General features: G+C 39.2%; 1 protein-coding gene across 8 annotated transcripts in view; it reads left to right on the forward strand.

The window, feature by feature from the left end:
- The window catches only part of LOC141909629 (glycine receptor subunit alpha-2-like), a 141,892-nt gene that overhangs the window by 110,006 nt on the left and 7,247 nt on the right, over window positions 1-24,639 (forward strand). For 4 of the 8 annotated variants that reach the window (XM_074800144.1, XM_074800142.1, XM_074800145.1 and 1 more), the window contains 10 exons: window positions 3,393-3,440; window positions 5,656-5,714; window positions 7,614-7,681; window positions 8,710-8,942; window positions 9,336-9,418; window positions 10,128-10,262; window positions 15,385-15,752; window positions 18,524-18,592; window positions 19,111-19,149; window positions 21,152-23,456. In XM_074800144.1, coding sequence (XP_074656245.1) covers window positions 3,393-3,440; window positions 5,656-5,714; window positions 7,614-7,681; window positions 8,710-8,942; window positions 9,336-9,418; window positions 10,128-10,262; window positions 15,385-15,752; window positions 18,524-18,592; window positions 19,111-19,149; window positions 21,152-21,322 — 1,273 coding nt within the window. In that variant the 3' untranslated portion in view covers window positions 21,323-23,456. Of the gene's footprint in view, window positions 1-3,392; window positions 3,441-5,655; window positions 5,715-7,613; window positions 7,682-8,709; window positions 8,943-9,335; window positions 9,419-10,127; window positions 10,263-10,330; window positions 10,463-15,384; window positions 15,753-18,523; window positions 18,593-19,110; window positions 19,150-21,151; window positions 23,457-24,639 lie in introns of those variants that run through there. The other 4 variants (XM_074800149.1, XM_074800150.1, XM_074800147.1 and 1 more) reach the window with 3 other exon arrangements.

Consider the following 24,639-nt stretch of genomic DNA (forward strand, 5'->3'; position numbering starts at 1 on the left):
CCAATTGATCGTTGAACAGTTTTTCAAAAGTAACCGTCAAAACGAATTCAGCACGCCGATTGGTCGATATGAAAACCCAGACAAACGAACCGTTATTATTCGAAATTCAAAACGACGATATTATTATTATTATTATTATTATTATTATTGTCGTTGTAATTATTAGATAACCGTCGCAAAATTCAACCACAACTTCCGCGAGATCTCGTGAGTTCTCGCCACGCGCGCGAGAATAGCGCGGGAGAGAATGGTGATTTAATTGAATTAAAATTACAATAAAACGCGAACTGCGACTTGCCGCGACGAACCGAACAAAAAATAGGCAATAAATTACACACGAACGAACAATGTCGAAACCTCGGCCAATTTACGATTGTTTGAATATGTAAATGAGGCGCGCAAATTGAAAATCGTGAAATATTTCGAATAATAATTATGAAAACGTACACAAAGAACGACGCGCTATTTCAGGGTTCGATCTCAATATCGATCAATTTCGACAATTCCCTCGTGGATGATAAATTATTTATTGCCGCCGAACATGTCGCGACTCGTTCGTGTATATCAAATAACGATAGTTCGATATTTTGCACCCGGCTCTGTTCGGCGTTTTAATGAATTTTTTATACGAGTCAAAACTTTCCGTAAATTAATGATATCATCGCCTGTTAAGATGACCGCCGGAAGCGCGTCAGAGAATATATGAAAAAAGTACTTGACCATTTTTTTTTCAAATATTCGTCCAGTTGAATCTATTGGAACTAGTTGAAACGAGGAAATTCCTATATTCAAGGACCGTGGCGCAAAACGTCGAACATTTTTACAAGTGTTGCAAAAGTTCGAAAAAACAGTTGCAGAATTGTCGATTGAAATTGAAATGGAATGACAAAATATCTTTGAAAAACTGCTTTTCAAACATTCGATAAACTTGAACCATTTATGGCTCAATGAGATCAAAATCAAGATTGGAATTCTTTACGGAAATATTCCTAAAACTTCCTCCGAGCCAAATACCGGTTAACGCATGCGTATGCAAATGAAGCCATGACGTACGGGCTTTCAATGTATCCACTCGACCAATCAGCGTTCGTAATTTCGTTGGCGTATGGAAATAAGTCAAATAGGTCACCCTAGTTTTCCGCGGGGATTTTTTCCTTTTATCGGTTCGTTCTAACATTGACTTAGATACAACAGTCCACGGGATATACCGAGTAATTCCGAATACTCACGAGTAATTCCGACGTCTCCCGAGTAATTCCGACGTCTCCGGAGTACTCGTGAATTCACGAACGCGAATCGACCGACCTTCCGGCTCGTCTATTAGTATTCAACTCATACATATTCGACTTCTATCCCCGCGGATAAACCACCGAGCAAAACATTCTTCGTTTCTCGCCACGAACCTTCGAAGGAGACGGTTCGGGTTTTTTTTCTTCGCTAGAAATCCGGAATAATATTAACCGAGTCCCGCAGAGACGCGTCAGAAAAATACGCAACTGGTTTTAACCGTTAGTGGAATCTTTACGGGCGAAAAATGTCGCCGGGATTCAACAACTAGCGAGAAAAAGAGGGTGAACGTGGATCAGGGCCGCTCTGCTTGGTAACTGCGGGTGTTACCAGGATTCATTCGACGAACTGTGATATTAATAGTGAAAATAATTTATTTTACCTAAACTTCATTGAAAAATTGCTCATTGTCTTTTTAGAAAAACTGTTATACTCACGAATTTCGGAAAACTGTGAGGAGATAATGATAGATATTTGATAAAAGTGCTCTTTTGAAGTTTAAAAGTGATCGATGATTTTGAATATTTTGTAAAACATCAGCGTTAGTGGTAAAATGCGTTAGACGCGTATCATGTTTTGAAGCGAATTAAGAGGTTTCGGTATCATCTGGTGCAGGCGGCCACAGTCAGTGTTAACACGTGCTACACAGACGCCCTATGACGATAGGTTTCCCGCACGAATGCGTCCTATGTAAAACCTTCACCTCGAAAAAAATCGGTTCAATGCGCAATCCATTGATAGACGCGCACTTCATCGATTGAACTGTATATGCCCGTTCATTCACCTCATGAACCCATGCGCCATATGTTCCGATGACCTTCCCGTGATTTTTCGAATAAAACGTCTCTATTTTTATTTGTTAATAATACCATTTCTGCTGCCTAATTCGGTATAAGCCATTAGAAATATGACACTTTATCGCACAGAATTCAAAATGCAGCTAGTTAAACCATAGGCCTAGTAAAAGATATGCCTTACAGTGGGTTCATATCTAAATGAGGTATGTTTATCGAATTGTACGGGGACAAACTCTTTCACCTTCGAAAACTGTGTAAGAGTTGGCCAATACAGCCGCAGTCCATCCCACCCTCCACTCCGTCAACTATCCCCTATCACTCATCTAATCACCTGTCACTGTTAAGTGGTCTATGTCTCTACTTGTTGCACTCGATGAATCAAAATACTTTCCCAAAAGCTGCTTGTGCTGTTGTGTACTACTTTAGGCAAAGTGCCACAATCCTGTTGTTACAGAACTCGTTCCGCAGAGTTGTAAGTTTGTTATTCGACTCTAACTCGATTACTAGGCCTAACTGATTTTAGGCCCGGTTTTATATACAGACTAGAAAACCCAGGGGCCAGTTGCACAGTCGTGACTTAAGTCCAAAAAGGGTCTTAAATCTTAAGACTGGTCTTAAGTTGTTAGATTGGCTATATAACTAAGTTGGTCTTAGACTGGTCTTAAGTCTAAGCCATGACTATGCAACCTGCCCCAGTTGATTAAATTGACTTAGTCCCGGTTTCAAGTTAATACCAGATTATAAAACTAGTGCAGAATCGCACAGGGTTGAAAAATAAACTATTTGCGCAGTTTCTGTTGAACTGAGTTCTGATAACACGTACCATTAGTGTGTTCAATAGCCACCAGGAGGACTGTTAGATTGTATCGTAACAACATATCCACTTCCGGTTACACATTTTCCCCGATGTACAATGTTTCGGACCAGGTCCACAGTTATCGGGGTCAAATTTGATTTTTAAACATTGGAGATCAATTAATTTCAACTCTACTGTCAAATTGGATACTGTAGGAATGGTCCCGATTACTGGCACTATACTTGATTGATACCCGTACAGTGCCCGAGATAAAATTCCCGAGTAATCACGTTTCAACGACTCAATTCGAGTCATTTTTTGAAACGGCACTTTTTCATCAATTGAATTATAAACAGTGACTCGTTTATAGGAAACCAAAGTGTTCAGAAATGTCTCGGAAAAAACTATTTTGCAACGGAAAATCTTTTTTCAACCATTAATCCAGCGACAAATCGAAGCTAGCGCCCTCTAGCGGTCCTCGGTATATCACTGTATGCTATTTTCCACTTTAGGAATCCTGATGACCCGGAAAAAGATGGCAAACCTTCAAAGACAGACATGTAAGAACTATATATCTGTAAAAATACCACACGTGACATAGTCTTAGCGTCCGTTCTGTATTCAATATATATCTTACATCCATTATTATCATTATTATTATAATCATTATTTTATAGACGTATTTTTATTGTATTTATACATGAATTGTTTACCGCTTTCCTCGGAATATTTCATCCCCATCCGAAAATTATCATCATTTTATTATTATCACAGATATTATCATCCTATATTATGCATTATCTCTTTTTTATTATTATGATGGTTATCATCAGTATAACTAGATAATTAGATTTCTGATGGCGAATTTTCATCGCGAAAAAAATAATCGAAAGCGATTTGTTTGTTTTCATCATCATCCGTCAGATGGATAGAAATGAAAAATTTCCATTGAACCGACTGTAGGTGTACTTAACGCTGTTTAAACAGTATAAAGAATGAAGCCCCCGCCCCCGTCTCCGAGTTTAGGCTATTGCACGATAAAGCTCAGAATTGTTGAATTTTTAACTCTGTAAATTCAAAAGGCTTTTGACGTTTAAGACTTTGTCAAATTTAAACGTTTAAAACGCTCGAAGGTTTGTATATCTGAGGGTTGGTAATTCTAAGAAGTTGTTTAAGGCTTTCGTTAAAAAGTTTAACGGAACGTTTTTTTTCAATCCTCATTCAACGATGTATATTTCACAAGGCTGTGGTCACGTGATTTGGTAGACGCGAATTCGACTCGGATGGTTTTCATAATCATTCAAACCTCTTTCTCTTGGTGCTTTCAACATTTTCTATATTTCATCTCGTATTTTACTCTCTGGTTTAGATGTATACATTTTCTCGTGAGAATAATTTCCGACGTCGTATGAATGAAAAAATGAAACAGTTTTCTTTGCTCGTTATCGAGACCGAAAAACATCAATAATTCAAACGAGAATTTATGATTAAACTCGAAAGATGTTTTTTACGGTGGTAACACACTATTTCGAATAGATTCATATCATCAAATATGAAGATGAAGTCAAACTCACTATCACGCAGAAGAACTAAGCGCAGTTGTAACGACTAAAAAAGCTTTCGAAAAAATAAATCGAATATCGGTTCTTCTTCGCGATTTGAATGTTTTACAAAGTCTCTGAGTAAACAAAAAAAAAAAAACTTTTTCGGTTTTTCATTCGCGTCCGAAACACGAACAGAAACCGTTTACACCCTGTGGCACTTTGCAGCTTTCAAAGCACAAAACCTGCTTTATTTGTCGTCATCTTTTCAATATATATATGTTCATGCACATTTAAAGTTTTAGTAATATGAACTATGATATTTATTCCACGCGCGGCAAAATGGACCCCAAAATGAAAATGACGAAATTTCATATTTTTGATAGAAATTGTATTTTTTCCACATTCAATAATTTCAACTATTTTGGACTTGTTTTTTTTTTCCCGGGGATTTCGATAACTTATTAATTAACATTCCAATCCAGTGTTGCCCTCCATCAGCGGCCGTGTTCAATATCATATCATGAAAAGCGAAGAGGATTTATTCATTTCCAGCCGAGATCACGAGAAACAACCGACCTATAACTAGAATACAGCCATAACCAAATCACATCACAGCAATAAAACTATGCATTTTGAGATTAATATATTCCAACAACTTGATCGATTCATTTCAGCCTCATCAGGTAAAGTGAAATATACACAGAAGTGCATATGAACCCACAGTCCATCAGCATATAAATACAGTATTTATATGCTAAATAGTTGTTTATTCCTGTAGGCTTATAACAATGCGCTCCCATACATAGTTAACCCGATGAGTGATTCGATTGTGTTGTCGGAATAAACTAATTTCAAAATGAATTATTTTATCGCCCATTCGACTCTCTACCAAAACTCTAGAACTAAAATGTTATTAACACTCTAATGATTAACATTAATGCTAATACTAATACTAATATATATATATATATATATATATATATATATATATATATATATATATATATATATATATATATATATATATATATATATATATATATATATATATATATATATATATATATATATATATATATATATATATATATATATATATATATATATATATATATATATAAAATAACAAAAGGCTGATTTACAGATGATATTTCATCATTGATTCCGTTTCTGTTGTTTCAATTTCAGCTGTACACGAATCGTTAATCAATTTTACTCTCTTTGTTTTTAGCCCGAGTTTCGTCAATGAAATGTTACAAGGGTATGACAGGCAGCAGTCTCCTCACGGAGGTAAGTTTTAACCACGCCCGAATCTTGTAAATTCCGACGAATGATGATAAAATCTAGAGAATATCGACCGGGTTGTCTGGAAAGCAGCAAAACTCTAAAATCTGGGTCCAGTTCTACGACTCTGAGTTAAGATTTAACTCTGAGTTGAAACATTGAAAATTAACTAATTTCAACTCTAGAGTTAGCTCTAACTCACAACTGTGGAACTGGATCCTGAGTTCAGAGTTAACTCTAACTCACAACTGTGGAACTGGATCGTGAGTTCAGAGTTAACTCTAACTCACAACTGTGGAACTGGATCCTGAGTTCAGAGTTAACTCTAACTCACAACTCTGGAACTGGATCTTGAGTTCAGAGTTAACTCTAACTCACAACTGTGGAACCGGCACCAGTGGATTTGCGAACTTCGAGGGGTCTGCCGTGTAAATAAATTATTGTGTTTTCTAACCAATAAGGCTGGCATAAAGCACATGACTGTAGTTCCACGGCCATAGTACGTACTCGATGACCTATGATTATCAAAGGCCATCTTTGATAGTCCTTCATCCCCGTTGTTTCTAACCTCGCCGCCGGTGCTGCCCCCTCGTGGTCTAACGATGATTTACCGATAATTAGCCGCTGTTAAGACGCCGTTAGAACCGGCTGCTTCTTTTCGCCGTTTATTCTTTGCCGGCGGGATCAGTTTACCCGCAGAGAAACGTCGTCTGCGATGATTAAACATTGACGCGATGACATGGCGTGGATTGGTAATATTTGCGTTAAATACACGCGTTGTAGAACCCTCTGATCGCTGGTTTAACAAGTAGGTGATTATCAATCGCTCTTTGAGAGGTCCGCAGTCACTAACGAGTCGCGCACTTATCATGCCTGACACACGCGAAAAGAACGGACGATCATTTGGTGCGAATACTTACTCGCCGAGCGCTAACTGACCATCACCGACAAGTGCATTCAACAATTCATCGTCGCTAGCTATTTAACAAACCCATCACATTCTATGAACGCTCGTCGTAAAGAGGGCACTCGTTACCGCGAGTGCAGTTCGCGCGTCACCGCCATCAACTATTCCAGTAACCATTCCACCAAAACACCTCGATCCGCACCAGAGAATATGCCTTTATGAGATCAGCGATTCATCGTGGCAGGAATCCCGAATCCGTACGTTAACCAAAGATCAGATTATTATTATTATTATTATTATTATTATTATTATTATTATTATTATTATTATTATTATTATTATTATTATTATTATTATTATTATTATTATTATTATTATTATTATTATCATTATCATTATTATTATTATCATTATTATTATTATTATTATTATTATTATTATTATTATTATTATTATTATTATTAGTATTATCATTATTATTATTATTATTATCATTATACAATATTTATATAGCGCCTTAATCTAAAAATGGCTTTAAAGCGCTTTACAAATAAAAACACTCAGCTAAAAACATCTTACAAAACATTTAAAACATGCACATGAAGAATCAGATCCATCAACTGGACATTTATTTTATTTCATTCACAGATATAATTTTTATTGATAATCAATTTGAGAAAAATGTGTTGTATTTTAACTGAAATGTAAAGCAAATTGGACTGGGATGGCCGAGTAACTACTGGCGACACCTGTCGGATCCTTGCGTGACCTACAACAGACCGGAAATTATCACGCCGGGCGTCATCGGCCTTTAAAATCCAACGTTGAAAAACACGATCATTTTGTCTTATTTCAAATTATGCTTTAAACCATTACGGGTGTACCATTCGAATTGTTAATTTGTTCTATTCCTGATTGTATATATCACTGCTTGTCTGTGCAATGAATTGGGTTCGAATCCGGTATCAATTCTTTTTTTCTAATTTTAATCATTTCAGAAAATGCTACAATCGTTCAGCTCGGTATATATATAAACAGTTTTTACTCGATTAGCGAACAGACTATGGTAAGTGAGGATTTAACAGCTGGTCGCATTTAGGTCGAACGATTTGAATTCATGTTTCAATGCACGAGTTCTCATGTTTTCAATGAAAAAAAAAAAACGTATGTATTTATCATATGCTAGAGGGTATTCTCTCTGGGGCAGACGACCTGCGGAAACTCGTGGTACATTCGGCTGGGACTCGCACCCGTAACAGTTCGATTAAGAGAAGTGACAGTGAATTTACGCGCACTCACCGGGCATCGAACCCGGGTCTCGTCCGCAGAAGGCAAGCGTGCTAACCATTAGACCAATAAAACTATAGTCCCTTTGGTCAGTGGTTATACAACTAGTCGTATATGCGTAACATTTCAGTTCCGGGGCTCGAACCCGCCACGTCTGGGTCGAAAACCGTATCCACACCAAGCCACGAATCCATGAAATCCGGACGATCTAAATTATTTAAAGATTTAAGTCTTGGTGGATTCTCGCCTGCCATACGTGGAACCCTCGATTGCCACAATAGCTGTGCGCGGGTATTACCATTTGATCTGAATGAACATGCAATAAAATGTCTATTTCTGTTGGAGTCACACTAAGGCCAAAAAAAATTGATACCTTGTTTCTCCGCTCTGCTGAGCTTAAATGTTGACCCGGCCGGCCGCCTATCTACCCTATACATTACTTTTTTTAAAATCGTGATCAATTTTACCATAACAGACCCGGCCGCTATAGAAATGAACTGTTTATAAATTTTATCATATTTTACAAAAATGACCCGGCCGCTGCGGAGAAACAAGGTATCATTTTTGTTTAGCCTAAAATATAGTAATTCATTTTCAAATTTAAACACCTACACTCCAGAGTTTAGCCCTTATGATGCGCTGACTATCAGTAAGGAAGGCGATTGCGTGATGTGAAGGGTTCTGTAGATTCACAGCTGTATAAAAAAATAATCTATTTCCATATGAAACTTTACGGGCATTTAAAAATATTTTCCATTTCATACAAATGTCATTGATCTTGATTCTGATTATATATTTCTAAAACAGGACTACTCGGTGAATATCTACTTACGGCAGTCGTGGAATGAACCTCGTCTGCGGTTCAAACCGTTTAACGGCGAGGCCGATCAGATGATTAAACTAGAGGACGGATACTGGAATAAAATCTGGGTGCCCGACGTGTTCTTCCGCAACGAGAAATCGGCGAGTTTTCATTACGTCACGATTCCCAATCGTCTGCTAAGAGTTTACAGTAATGGTAATATCTGGTACGCCATGAAGTAAGTAATCCATATTTCTAATTTCGTTGTTGTTCGAAGCTGAACTATAAATAAAACTACTGATAAAGATTATGACACACGGGCTGCTTATGTACGATTACGATTACGATTACGATTACGATTTTATTTACACTCCAACCATTTCCATGGTATATGGAGGAAAACTATTACACATGTTTATACATGTAGAAATATTTACAAAACAATGTCTCACTGCATGCCAGTGGCACCTGGTGGATCCTCAATTGCCAAAAGTGGAATTTTTTTTTACAAGTGCGTTGAAAGTCCCCATAGACACGTGTTTAACTCACATATTTCCACCTAATGTGGAACTGAAAGGTTGTTACTGTTTCTATCACTTGCGCACTGATTGTTGTTACTGTTATTTTGTAGGGTATCTGTGACTTTGTCCTGTCAGATGAGGCTGCAGAAATATCCGTTAGACACTCAAATATGTCCGATGATGTTAGAATCATGTGAGTATACTACACGTCATCGATATTCGTGTACCGGTGCGTACTACGTCATCGATGTCCGTGTACTAGTGCGTTCATCATCTCGTGTACCAGTGCGCACTACGTCATCGATGCTCGCGTATCTGTGCGTACTACGACATCGATAGTCGTGTACTAGTGCGTACTACGTCATCGACGCTCGCGTATCTGTGCGTACTACGTCATCGATATTCGTGTACTAGTGCGTACATCATCTCGTGTACCAGTGCGTACTACGTCATCGGTGCTCGCGTATCTGTGCGTACTACGTCGCCGATAGTCGTGTACCAGTGCGTACTACGTCATCGATGTCCGTCCGTGTACTAGTGCGTACATCATCTCGTGTACCAGTGCGTTCTACGTCATCGATGCGTACTACGTCGTCGATAGTCGTGTACCAGTGCGTACTACGTCATCGACGCTCGCGTATCTGTGCGTACTACGTGTACCATTGTTTGCTTCGTTATCGATATCCGTGTACTAATGCGCACTACGTCATCGATCTCGTGTTATAGCGCGTTCATGCAACGGAGAGCGGGTTCAGTGCTCTATGACGTCACAGATGACGTTAGGCCTACGGTCATAATTATGAATATGGCCAAAAATCAATAAACTAATCGCCAGTTTAAACCTGGCTCAATAATTCGGCGCATGCGTCGGTTTAAATGTATGAAAGATGCTTCTTTTGTAGTCGGCTATACGATGGAAACTATTATATTTAAATGGCTGCCTAAAGACCCGGTCCAGAAGGAAAGCAACCTTCAAATGCCGCAATATAAATTAATACGTGTCGAACAAATGGATTGTTCGCAAAATTACACAACAGGTAAGCCTAAAACGCGGACGGCGGTTTCGGGTATGATTCGCTGACGCGGTTTCTCCCTCATTTTGTAGTCGGCCACACAATGGATACGGTAATTTTCAAATGGTTAGAGGGCTCGGTGAAGAAGGAAGAATCTCTTCAAATGCCCCAATTTAGTCTAGTCCGGGTCAATACGATCGATTGTTCGCAGAATTATACGACTGGTAAGATAGATATCGCTCGGTGGCGCCACCTGGCCAATTCTAACAGCAACGTTTTTCGCCATCGTATTTTATCTTATCGATATACGCAGGAGAATGTTATAGCAGCTTTAGAGGCAGCGCCATCTATAGATAACCGCTATTATTACATCTTAGGCTATTTTTTATCGATATTATTTTCCGGGCCTCTCACTTCTCAAGTAAGATGGTATTATAACATGCTTGCTACAGATTCACAAAAATGACCCTCGATATCCGGTTATCTCGTCATCCCGACCGAGACCCAGTTTTTCAGTATCTTTGCCGGATTAAGCCTATATTCGTAGGAATGCCAAATTACACGTATTTCTGCGAATTAGAACGGATTTAATTCACACGTACCCCCGACCCGGAAACAACCCTCTCTGACGATACGAAACTTTTCGACGGATGAAGAGAGCGTGAGAAATTATTCCTTTTTTGAAAATCAAGGGGCCGGTTTTATAGATGAGTTTTCACTTTAACGCGGGGGCTAACTCAATTAATTTTCGATAGAGTTAACCCCGGGTTAAAGTCGATACCAGTCTATAAAACCGACTCAAGGAGTCCACGTATAAAAAAAGCAAGTCCCTTTTCCTGTGACGTCTAATTCGCCTATTCTCCGCGATTTCAAGGTCACGGATGCACCGTTCTCGACGATGTAAGTGGGAGGCCCGGGATTTAGTTAGTGTATAGACATTTTTACTATCATAGTTATGGTCATGAATGATTATTATCATTATTTGTTTCCACTAATTCCTATAACGAGTCGATTGGAATGCGCCATTGTATGCCTGGAACACGAAACAGTCGTATTCAACACATATACCACAGCACATCGATTAGAAATATCATATAACGATATTTTACTGCAAATGGCTCGTCGAATTTCCGCATACACGAGACCCCACACCCCCCCCCCCCCCTAGAAACTAAACCGCTATAATTACAATCGATATGTATATAGTATTTAACGTTCAAATTACGTCATCAAATTCTATATCACGTACTCATCGAACCGATACGGGGTCAGACATTTGAGAATAGTTTGTCAGCTGCTGGCGACACCTACCGGTCGATTCTGGTTTTATTACGCTGTTAGAAGTGGTCGGTGTCGCGTACTACACTAACGCCCCCTAGTGGTTTGCCGCATATAACACATTTTTCTCTCGTTTTTTTTTTCGTGTATTTGGCAGTTATAAGTTTTTGCGGTTGATATATTTTCACGGAATGCAACTCACTCACTCACACTTACACGGCTGATTGACACACCTTACTAACTCTCCCAATGCCGCCATCTTGTTCGAACGATCTCGCTTGCCACAGAAGACTACTTCAGGTCACGGGTGCATGTGCATGTTAATCATCTACTTCTTCTTGGAAGCTTAAAATAACGTTAACCCGTCCTATAGCGCATACAGGTTTGTCTGTCAGTGAGGGGGATTTGTCATCCAACAAAATAATAAATGTAGATAATGTGACCACTTTTTGAGTGGGAACTGCAAACGCTACTGTGGCAATCGAGGATTCCACTTATGGCTAGAATCCACAGATCGGAATCACGAGTTCTATCTATTTTACGTGTCATAATGTATGGATTTGGGGGCCTAAAATTAAGTTCAAAGTTGATCGATAATTTCTACGCAATGTATATTGGCTACGTTGGACCGAGTGCTCATCACGCCATCTGGCGGGATAACTAGTTTGGTAGTTCCCGATTTTGGAGATATGCGTCGTGTAAAAGACTAAATCGTCCATAGTGATTCACTTTACAACGGTTTCCATGATCGGTATTAAGTAATGTAAAGTCCGTAAAATTACCTAGCAATTACTAAACCATTCAACGGTCGGTATTTATAACCGTGTTCTAGTGTGTGAAGAGTCAGGCTTATTGCACTCGGTCAGGCTTATGATACCATTAACACGATCATCATTTCATTAGATCACCGATCGATAACATTATTGTCACGTGTTGTTGAGTGTAAACACAATTTCAGATGTAGATTTATCGCGCGCGAATTGTTATCGTCGCCGGGGTTGTAACAGGGTCAACTCTCTGAGCGATCGTTTGATCAAGATGGCCGCCAGGCAGTTAAACGGGAGTTGCTAGAGCACTGTTTCATATCAAATAAACACGGCATCCATTGTTCGCAGCAACAAGTATTATGAATATAGGGGACTGTGGCAATCGAGGATCCACCAGGGGCGCCAGTGTGAAGTCGAACTTTTGCGGGTAAAATACCCGAACGAGTATTATGGAAATTGCTGGATGCCGAAACTTCAAGTGTTTTAAATCCAACTCAAATTATACCGATATATGACCTACTTCCACGGCGCCACCTACCGGGATAACCGATTACAGCCACTCGAAATGGATAGATTTACGAACTGGAAGTATAAATGAGATTTAGACTAGGTTTAAGAGAGCCACGCGTTGCTTATCGTTTCACCAGTGAGACCAGTGTCACTAATTCAATCGACGAATATGGAGAAACGACGAAAACGTTAATTACAGAATTCGTTTGAATATAAAGAATAACTCTGTTTCGTGATCTATTTTTTCTTCTCGGCGAAAAAATAGAATTTCAGATTTTACCACAAATCATTTTCCAACCGTTTCACCGAAAAATAGAATTCCTACACATAATAATTAATTCATCCTTTCTCCAGCTTCCTTTCTCTCCTCACGTTACACTTCACACCTACCGCACACACGCACGCGTGCACGCACAATTTGCGTGCACGTGCGTTGTATATTCGACACACGCAAATTTAAATCACCGTTAATAGTCCCGCACGCGGTTGGAAGTTCGCCGATAGAGTGCGCCCGCGGCTGGTCCTCAAACCCCCTACCTCTCTCTTACTGTTACACCTCTTATGTTTGGAAGTCGATGAAAATCCATATCTTATTTTCTCCCATCTATTTGAACCAACCGGCGCATATTTCCGGGGAGGATCCTAGCTGCCAGTGGCTGAGTGTACGCATATTATATCACTTTAACCAAAAATTCTGGTGTAAATTTAAAAAAAAAATTGTGTGGTGAGGTTTTCTTCTAAAACCCCGTGTGCGGTGCGCATCGTGCTGCGCGCGACCCCTGCTGGCGACTCTAGGAACTGGTTCCCGGTAGCGGAACTCAACCGCGGGTCAATCACGCGAACACCTAATATCTATATATATATATATATACTACTACTAATTTGCATATTGGAGGCATATTTTTAAATCGGGTTGTTTTCGTTTTTTCGTTTTTCTCTCTCTCGCTCGATTCTGCCACGTTGTTGCCTTGCGTTACGGTTCTTCTTGTGTTTATAGGTAAGTATCCAACCCGGCGACCCGCGCGACCTCTCTCGGGGTTGATGAGTATTACAATTATCATAAATTATCCGAGAAGGGCCGAAACACTCATCCTACCCTCCATCCCTCCCCCTCGCCGTTGTCATGTAACCCATATATACTTATATTATGACCAGCATCCTCCCATATGTTATACCCCCCTAAACTTTAGTTTCTATAGACCAACCTGGCATGCTTGTTCTAGTGTCACATTTGATATCATATAACACACATATATATCTATATTAACATATATTCTAGTGATTTTGAATGATGATTTTGATTTGATATTTTAGAGTATTGTTGATTTACTAACCAAATACTGTGAATTGAATTCGAGTTGCGAACAGCAACCAGTCAGATCGGTGCATAAATACACGGTTCCTACATCATCCCTATTTCAAGATCGAATTCAGTAAAGATTATGAATTCTTAGTTGATGTTGAGTTATTGTTTGTTCTGTTCTGACTGGTTGTTCATCTGTCGGTAGGAACAATATTTACTGCCAGACCTGTCCTAGTATTACAGTCACACTCTCTACTCGTTCCTGCCGGCGTTTAAAACGTCACTTAATTCTAAATTGGACCCTGAGCATTCACAACTGCAGAACTCTGCAAGGAGCATTGAAATTAGTGATAGATTTGAAAAATGATCTATGAAAATAGTTTCATGGCGTCTGTAGTTGATTTTAACGTTGTACGATTCCTCTGCCCACCAGCGCCATCTACGTATTGTTTCCTGAACTTGTCGTTGATCACGTGTGCGCCCTCTCCCGCATATTGTTGGCAGATTGCTCTGTAGTTGTGCTCGTTTGAGATCTCACTGGGGAGTCCATATTTTTAGATCTCACTGGGGAGACCATATTTGATAGCTGGATCGATTTGCACAGTTATGATTATTGAATTCAGTTCTCAACTCAGTTATATGGGTTTCGACTCTCCCGGATTCTTGCTTGGAACGACTCCGGATCCAGTTCCACCAATATGTGGACTTAATTTTATTCCTGATCCATTCCCACTGTTGTTTGGGTTTAAACTCGACCTTGGGTCCGATCCAGTATGCGTCGGTTTTGACTCCGAATCCAGTTCCACAGTTGTGTGGGTTTAATTTGACTCTGGACCCAGTTCCACAGTTGTGTGGGTTTAATTCGACTCTGGATCCAGTTCCACAGTTCTGTGGGTTTAATTTGACTCTGGATTCAGTTCCACAGTTGTGTGGTTTTAATTTGACTCTGGACCCAGTTCCACAGTTGTGTGGGTTTAATTTGACTGTGGATCCAGTTCCACAGTTGTGTGGGTTTAATTTGACCCTGGATCCAGTTCCACAGTTGTGTGGGTTTAATTTGACTCTGGATCCAGTTCCACAGTTGTGTGGGTTTAATTTGACTCTGGATCCAGTTCCACAGTTGTGTGGGTTTAATTTGACTGTGGATCCAGTTCCACAGTTGTGTGGGTTTAATTCGACCGGACACTCTGTCACAGAAAAAAATATAAAGTGAAATAAATCCCGAATAAAAAAATTCACGTCGCATTCATATGGTGTGTTTAAAATGTACAACTACTCTGCATTTCAGGTGCGTACCCGTGTTTACAAGTGGACTTTCACTTAAAACGTGATATCGGTTACTTCCTCATACAAGTGTACATACCGAGTATCCTGATAGTGATTCTATCGTGGGTGGCATTCTGGATTAATATCGAGGCGATACCAGCCCGCGTATCGCTGGGACTGTTAACCGTGTTAACTATGACAACTCAGAGTACAGGAGCCCGGTCGTCTCTGCCTCGCGTATCCTATATCAAAGCTATCGACGTGTGGATGTCGATGTGTTTGATATTCGTATTCGCTTCGTTGCTCGAATTCGCCGTCGTCAATGTCTTCTCCCGTAAAGAAATCAAAGTGAAGCGCATGCCGGATCCGGAAATGATACCGATGGGCGAGGTAAGTCGGGAAATGTTTATTATCGATTATTATCATTTTTTTTCTCGATTGTTCGTCGGATTTTTCACCGCTACTCACACCCCACCTAGCGGCAGTTTGTTGCACGAGTATATTATAGACGCGTAGACGTTTTCTAATCAGAATATATGAGTAAAATCGACGAAGGCGCCGGTGGCGGGAAAACCTCGAACTAAGAAACAACAGGTCGCTTCAAATGTCAAATTAATCGATGACACATTTCAATAATTATCTCTAAATCAAATGATTCGAATTGGGGAAAGTTGGCCGATCTGAATTCAAACGGATTCCACGTCGATTTTGTTCAGATTTTGACGTCAATGCGAATGAAACTTATTCAAGCATTTGCAGCCTGTCTGACAGACTAAAACATTGCATCGAAATAGAACCGGGTTGTATAAGCATGGATAGAAACCAGACACTCCCTCGCTGTTCTCCGCTGTATCACGATACAGTGATAAGAACTCAGACACTCCCTCGCTGTTCTCCGCTGTATCACGATACAGTGATAAGAACTCAGACACTCCCTCGCTGTTCTCCGCTGTATCACGATACAGTGATAAGGACTCAGACACTCCCTCGCTGTCCTCCGCTGTATCACGATACAGTGATAAGGACTCAGACACTCCCTCGCTGTTCTCCGCTGTATCACGATACAGTGATAAGGACTCAGACACTCCCTCGCTGTTCTCCGCTGTATCACGATACAGTGATAAGGACTCAGACACTCCCTCGCTGTTCCCCGCTGTATCACGATACAGTGATAAGGACTCGGACACTCCCTCGCTGTTCTCCGCTGTATCACGATACAGTGATAAGGACTCAGACACTCCCTCGCTGTTCTCCGCTGTATCACGATACAGTGATAAGGACTCAGACACTCCCTCGCTGTTCCCCGCTGTATCACGATACAGTGATAAGGACTCAGACACTCCCTCGCTGTTCCCCGCTGTATCACGATACAGTGATAAGGACTCGGACACTCCCTCGCTGTTCTCCGCTGTATCACGATACAGTGATAAGAACTCGGACACTCCCTCACTGTTCTCCGCTGTATCACGATACAGTGATAAGGACTCAGACACTCCCTCGCTGTTCCCCGCTGTATCACGATACAGTGATAAGGACTCAGACACTCCCTCGCTGTTCTCCTCTGTATCACGATACAGTGATAAGGACTCAGACACTCCCTCGCTGTTCTCCGCTGTATCACGATACAGTGATAAGAACTCAGACACTCCCTCGCTGTCCTCCGCTGTATCACGATACAGTGATAAGGACTCAAGACACTCCCTCGCTGTTCTCCGCTGTATCACGATACAGTGATAAGGACTCAGACACTCCCTCGCTGTCCTCCGCTGTATCACGATACAGTGATAAGGACTCAAGACACTCCCTCGCTGTTCCCCGCTGTATCACGATACAGTGATAAGAACTCGGACACTCCCTCGCTGTCCTCCGCTGGTTCTATTAGTTTGCAAGACGACAGCGCTTAAAACGTTTGAACTAAATGCATGAATATTTTATCGTTAACTTTGTATGTTATGTAAAAATAATATATATAGGTCGCATCTGTCCTCCAAATAATCTGGGGTCAACCACGGGCCCGATATTGGGTTGCCGTGATGTTTGCGGCAGAGTATTATTATGTTGGATGTGTGTTAGATACTAATGTCTAGATTACTACTGGTAGTTGCCTCCATTGCTTCGCCGCGTTCAGACTCGTTTTCTAATTTTTTTTTAACGTAATTATAATTTTTCTGTTCTCTCCTCTATAAACATATCAGACCGACCTCGCTTTATAAAACCTATACCTCTCAATCTATCGAATACCTACTCGACTATTCACCCGCTGTTCAAACTGTTTACTACCGAAAAAAATACACTAATTCTTATATCGATATCAACACAAAATATTGAATTCGTATTACCACCACGACGCGTGTGAAGCGTTCAATCTGAGCTTTTAGGTTATTTCTTTTCGAGGGCACTTCGATATAGATATTCAACAAAAACAGTGGCATTACCTGCACTTGAATATCATAGGATTCATTCCTGACCCTGCATGGATCTATATAGGTGGCGCTGCAGCTCATATTGTGTACGATGTGACGACGACGTCTTCAGGTGGTTCTCGGAACTATTGTTGTCGAATCTCCACCCGCTTTTTAGTGTTATCGGTGTATTTTAGTTTACAACCGCTCTCTCCATAGATGTAGAATTTTCAAGTTCTTTCCGTAAAAACCGATCATCGTTTGAAAAAAAAACCGTCCAAAGAAAAAATAAACTTAATGTTTTCAAACGTTTTTTTCATAATGAAAAGATATTGTCAAAAATTCGCGTATGAAAGTGCAATAAGTTCTATTAAAACTCATAATAACAGTTAAAACAAAAAAAACAAAATAGATTTTGTCTGAAATTATAGCTGACAGGTTGTTTTTGAACGTCCAGTGTTTAAATACCGCCGTCAACGACTGAATCTTAAACCGTGGTATTAAAACACTGTCACCGGCACTTGTGACGTATGAGATGCAAGCCCTAGTGACGGTACGAAGAACTAACGTAAAAAAAGAACACCCGAACATGACCGACAGAAGGTCGGCGTTGTAAAACATTCAACATTAGGACCTACCTGCTTCTGGGAGGTACCTACACCGGTTTTAGATTGAGTGGAAGGAACAGCTGGTTTAGAGTGTTTTACAATCATTAAAAAAAGACGCCGATTTTGCAAAAACGCGAACATCTTTTTCTAGGGAGGACGATTAATGGAGTCTCGACCGTTGTTTGGTAGCCGAAGAGGAAGTCCTATATTCGCACCTGAGGTTAGCATCCGTTTACATATATGTATTCATGTATATAAACATATATACATATATTCATAAATATATTATGATTATTCATTATTATTATTATTATTATTGTTAATATGATTATTAGTATTATTATTATTCTTTCCTGGTCTTATTATCTCTAATTGTATCCCATTCAGTGTAAGAAAAAAAAAAACATTTATACATTTTGATATTACAATAATTTTGTTGTCCTAGAATTGTTCCTTCCATGCTTTGAAAAAAAAAAACGGAAAGTGACGCGACTTAGAAAACAAAACCACGTCAAATAGTCGTTTATCATTCATCTAGATTATTATGTAGTCATAGTTCATTTTCATTATTTTAATCTTTATTTCATTCAAATCCTTCAGAATCACTCGATCAATAATCTCTATATCGTGATCTCGAAAGAGGTTTCTTTACGAATTGTATCATCACGTTTCCGAAATTGCGACGCGTAAAATATTGTCTGAAAATCAGTCGTTTTTTCCTGTGACTAATAATTGTAGATAGTTTGGCAACCACGGAACCGCCATTCAGGAGACCAGGTAGTCCGATACACCACTACATAACGCGTTATAGGCTTCATGCGGCGAATTTATTTTTTTCTAATATAAGAAAAATTATATGGTGTTTGGTTTGGCTTGGCTGGTTAGCTTTTCTGAATTGATTGTACTTTTTGAACATAACGGGCATCTTGTTACTATAGCGGTTTGCATTTAAACTCAACCTTCAAAACATAAATAGCGAATAACTAAAATTTATGAAATTCGGTTCACTTTTCATCGTATCCAATATACAAATTTCGTCGATCGGCGAATGTCCATTATTCTCTACAGCCTGTTCTGAAATTTAATGTGGTATTTTTGGTTATGAATGCATCAATTCCTGGCTCTGTCCGTCTATCTATGGTGATGGTTAATTCATGACTCTCGAATCCTGCCCGACCGGATATTACGTTTTACCGCATTATTCTTAATTGTTTTGGTTCGGGATTCTTTTTTTTTGTATTCAATGTTGATCGTCGTGTATTCATTAAATTACATTACCAAAAATGGTGTTGTGTACGCCATCTATCGTCGTGATTATTTTGCATGCCAGAGGCGGTGTCGGCCAAATGTTTGTTGCAAAATCAAAACGATCGTATATCAACGTACTACATTCATACTTCGTGTCAAAACTATTTCCAAAATATGAAGGTCTTTAACGGGTGGAATATCTGAAGATTTACCTGCCCCTCCTCAAGCCGATTGGTTTCTGGTTCACACACAAAACCTTTTCCAATCGTTGATTAAGTCGTATGGTTCGAATGTATATATATATATATATATATATATATATATATATATATATATATATATATATATATATATATATATATATATATATATATATATATATATATATATATATATATATATATATATATATATATATATATATATATATATATATATATATATATATATATATATATATATATATATATATATATATATATATATATATATATATATATATATATATATATATATATATATATATATATATATATATATATATATATTTATATGTCAATATTATTATCATCATCATACATATAGTTATGACAATTATCATTAATTATCTGATTATCATTATTATGATTATTGTTATTATTATCACTATGATTATCAGAATTATTACACAGCATACTAACTGACTCTGCCGCACATTAACACCAGAGTGAGCCTCAGCACTAGTTCTTGACCGAATCTCGGTGCTTAACATAGATAGAACACCCGGTTTAACGTCTCAAAGCACGACTCAGTTCCGCAGAGTTCGGTAAAGTTAGTCGAATTAATGATTGTTTTAACCGTTGAGTGGAATTCTACCCGTGAATCGTCGGTCGCCGGTCGTGAATTGATCGGTCGCCGTGGCTTATGCCGGATTCTCACCGCAGTTGCAGCCATTTTGATTTTATGAAAAAGTGCATGAATTACACATTTATAAGTGGGTGATTAAGTAATTGCTTTAATTAACCATACGCTTATCTGGCGAGCGGTTTTGTAGTGGTGCAATATATTTCAAGGCCAAATTAATGCTTTTTAGTTCCCGGTTGTTCGCCTGATCATGACGTCATCACCTGGCCTAATTTTAACTGTAGACTAGTGCGCGCTTATAGTGTGTTCTGTATCTAGGGTTAATTCGCATTAATTTCCACAAGGTGCGTTATCAATCTGATAGAAACTCTGATTCAACATTCAGCGCCTGACAAACTCCAGCCGCTTTCACACGTCCACTATTTCGGCCCGTGTCGAGCTTGTCAAATTTGTCCCGTGTCGGATAAGAGGTAAAGATTTACATGTTTTGGCAAATAGGGCAACCGGAAATAGTCTCCACAATAATGACGTAGTGATAACGATAAGTTCTTTCGGCCAGATTATGACTTCCGGTAGATGTCGTTAACGTGTGTTCTCGAATTCTTAGCCGAAAGGAAAAACCAGCAAAAAAAAAACGCCGAAATATTTTCCCGGCCCAAACCTCTCGATCTTCTTGTTTGTTTTGCAGGTGAACGTGATTGTGGAGAATGGACGGCAACCGCGAGCCACCAAGTCAATGATACCCGACCCGAAAGGAAAAGAAAAAGCGCGGCGCATCGATAAAATATCGCGGAAACTTTTCCCGCTGTCGTTTCTCATATTCAACGTAGTTTACTGGGTGGTTTACCTTATTACATAAACAGTCGTTACGTGGCGCCATCTAGCCTCGACTGGACGAAACGTTATAAAGATCGTCTGTCATATTCCGTACTGCGCCATAACCATTGAAACTGTTCATATAGTCGTCGATAGAGGGCGTTGTGTGTCTGTAGCTTAGCAGATGACGCGGTCATGGAGAATCTGATTGGTCCGAATTCGTTTCGGCCAATCGATCCCTAAATATGGCCACGAGGTTATTCAAAATGGCGGCTCAGTAACCGCTACGATAAATAATGTATTTTTGATGCGATATATTTTCTTGATGACGTCATGTGCGGTGTTTCCCGCGGTATCATCTGCTAGGCTATATGAACAACAGACAAATTATCCGCAACTGACCAGTGGCGACCTCTGTCGACAGCGCGTGTAGATTCATACAGTGCATATATAGCTTAATGGAAGGCTAATGATTGTCGTTAAGAAAATATTGTGAATATTTAAAAAAAAACCCAAGGTAGTATAATATCATAAAACAATGTAACTTATACAATGTATTTGTATATACAATATATAATATGTAGATAATAGTCTGCAGTTTTATAGACGGTTGATGAACTAGAACCGAACTTGGATAAATCGCTTTGAAATCTTGAAATCCAATCGTAAATTGGCGTTTGAACTTTGACCTTATTCGGCACATGCCGTCTATCTGGTAATACAAGAATTCGTGTTTAAATAATAATGAGGTAGGCCTACCGGCTACGCGACTGAGCCAACCGAGGATTCCACTTATGGCAAGTGAGGATCCGACAGGTGTCGCTTGCGATAACTCGGTCTTCCGGTTTGATTAATTTGTATTTCAGTTAAATCGAATTATTTTTTCCGATCAATGAAACGATTATTGACGAAAACTAATCATCCTTATTTTGACTACGGCAGACCGAGTGCTCGTCGTGCCATCTGGCGGGGGAATGGGGAATCATGGGTCGACTTCATCGAACTCGTCTTTGCCTAGGATCTCACGTTAAGAGACCTGTCTCTAAAACTGGTCTACAACTTTGTATTAGTTCCGAACCCATATAAACGCGTGTGATCGCGGTATGATCGATATTGCTTATGCCGGATATGCGTCGAAAAGATATCTGACATATGCCACAACCTTATAAAAAGTAAATGGGATGAAAATATGCAATACCCTTGCCAAAAAACGATGAATTAATGATTTGAGTAGATAGCTTCTAGAAGTCGCTTCTTTGAGGCGTTGGAAATGTTTTTTAAATTTTTCCCCGTTCAAATATAGCCTAACGTGTCTTCCTAACTAAAAACCTACACAATAAAATGACTGAAAGTGACCAGGAATTAATAATCGCGTGACGAAGCCATACATGTCACGTGATCAGCAGCCGCGCCGCTTTGATGTCAAACATCCGCCATATGTAAATAAATATTAGAAAATAGGCTTTGATTGTTTCATCGTGTTTATGCATACAAATCTAGGGAGGTCGTACTATCCAACGGGATTCGAACCTGATATGTGTGAGTATTGATCATCCCTCACACCGGGACTCGAGCCGATCGAGTCTGAAATGTTATATCGGGTTCGAATCCCGAGCGCGCTGCGAAAATCCCGACCGCAACCAACGGTCCGGATACGAGAACGTCTATCATTGAGAAACTATTCCCAGTTAGGAATGAAGAATAGCTTTGGCTCGTTCTTTGTTCCGTATTGAAATTGATAGGAATTAAGAGAATAATTTTTCGGTTCAGTTTTTTTTTTTTCAAAATCATGTTATCACTATCGTTAGTTATTGATATTAATTAAAACTGCTGACACTAATTAAAAACCGAGTCTTCGTTAGTGGTTTATGAAATATATTTTATGTATGTGTTAGTCATAATTTCTGAGAATAAATATAAAGTAACCCATTCATTGTTAAGCCGAAAAATCGGCTGGACGACATAATTATGCAAATCATTTAGATCTAGGTGGCAGCACCGTGTTCCCACAACGCATGCGGTAAAAAATCGTCCGAAAAAAAATCGATTCATTTCTGCATCATAAAAGTTAATCAACTTTTTTTTTCTTTTTAGAAATTCTGAACAATCGTGTATACAATGGTTTTAAGGTTTTTAATTGTAATTTGAGGTCATGGAATTATCTTCATTTTTTTAGTTAGGCTACGGTATTTTCATGAAATATGAAAAGGTTTTTTTCTCAAAATTACGTTCTTAAACTTCGTCGCTGTAAGCGATAAAATTGCAGCGAAAAATAGGACCGTGTTTCGTGATAACAACATCGATATTTCTTAGGGTTCACGTATATGAAGCTAGGGTTAAGATTAGGGTCGACCCTAAGCTGTCCTGCTAAGCGGGCACCTGTTAATTTTTAATTCTTATGATAACCGATGTGTTAACGATGATACTCGTATTTTTGTTTTTGATCGTGTGCTCTCTCTCTCTGTCTCTACTTTCCTCGAAGCCTCGCCTGCCGCAGCCGAGTTCAATCTATAATAAGTTCGTGTAAACGGGTGTTGTGTATAAATATAACCGAGGTCGTTATGACTCTTAAACGAAGCGCTTCCTCTTTAATCATTGCAGCTGCTTTTTGCTAAACTATTTAAGACAATTCGATGTTGATAACTGAGCCTTATGCGCGCGGTGTTCCTCGCGGGGATTTTACTGGTGACATCGTAGATTATAAAGGCTGTAAAGTCATTATCGATAAACTGCCGAGTATCCTCGTGATACAGCATATTTGAGAAAAAAACTTCAGTTGTAGGGACTCGAACCTGATACCATTAGATACGGTGACTTTGAGGGGTCTGAACTAGTATAAACCGCGGTACGTTATCGATATAGTCGGGTTCGAATCCCTGCGATTGTGGATGGAAATTAGATTACCTTATTGTAACGAGAGAAATCCCACGATAAATTCCGCCAAAAACGTAAAGTCTCTATATTAGAATGATTATATTTCGAGCAACGTTTTCGAGCTAAATACTATTTAGCCATCATCAGGCGTACTGAGTACTGAGATTGAATACATGTAGCTTTCCAAGGTTCCATGTATCTCAAGAAGGAATATCGATGTACTTGTAAAGATTTAGGAACTGAAACTGAGCTATTCGAACCCGATATCCGCAACTATTCCCGTTCGAAGAATGCGATAAGATTAAGTCCCAGCAGTTGTTAATGACTCGCACTAATTGCGACAGACGGCGCTGATAAATCTAATTTTGTTAGTAATGCGCGAAAAACAAAACAAATATACATATCAACTGATATATAGTTACGTGTTGAATTAATGTGTCCTTTGTAAAATATAACTTTGTTAATCGTGACTCATGGGCTCCAGAA

The sequence above is a fragment of the Tubulanus polymorphus genome, chromosome 8 (assembly GCF_964204645.1).
Source record: "Tubulanus polymorphus chromosome 8, tnTubPoly1.2, whole genome shotgun sequence".
NCBI classification, from domain to species: Eukaryota; Metazoa; Nemertea; class Palaeonemertea; order Tubulaniformes; family Tubulanidae; genus Tubulanus; species Tubulanus polymorphus.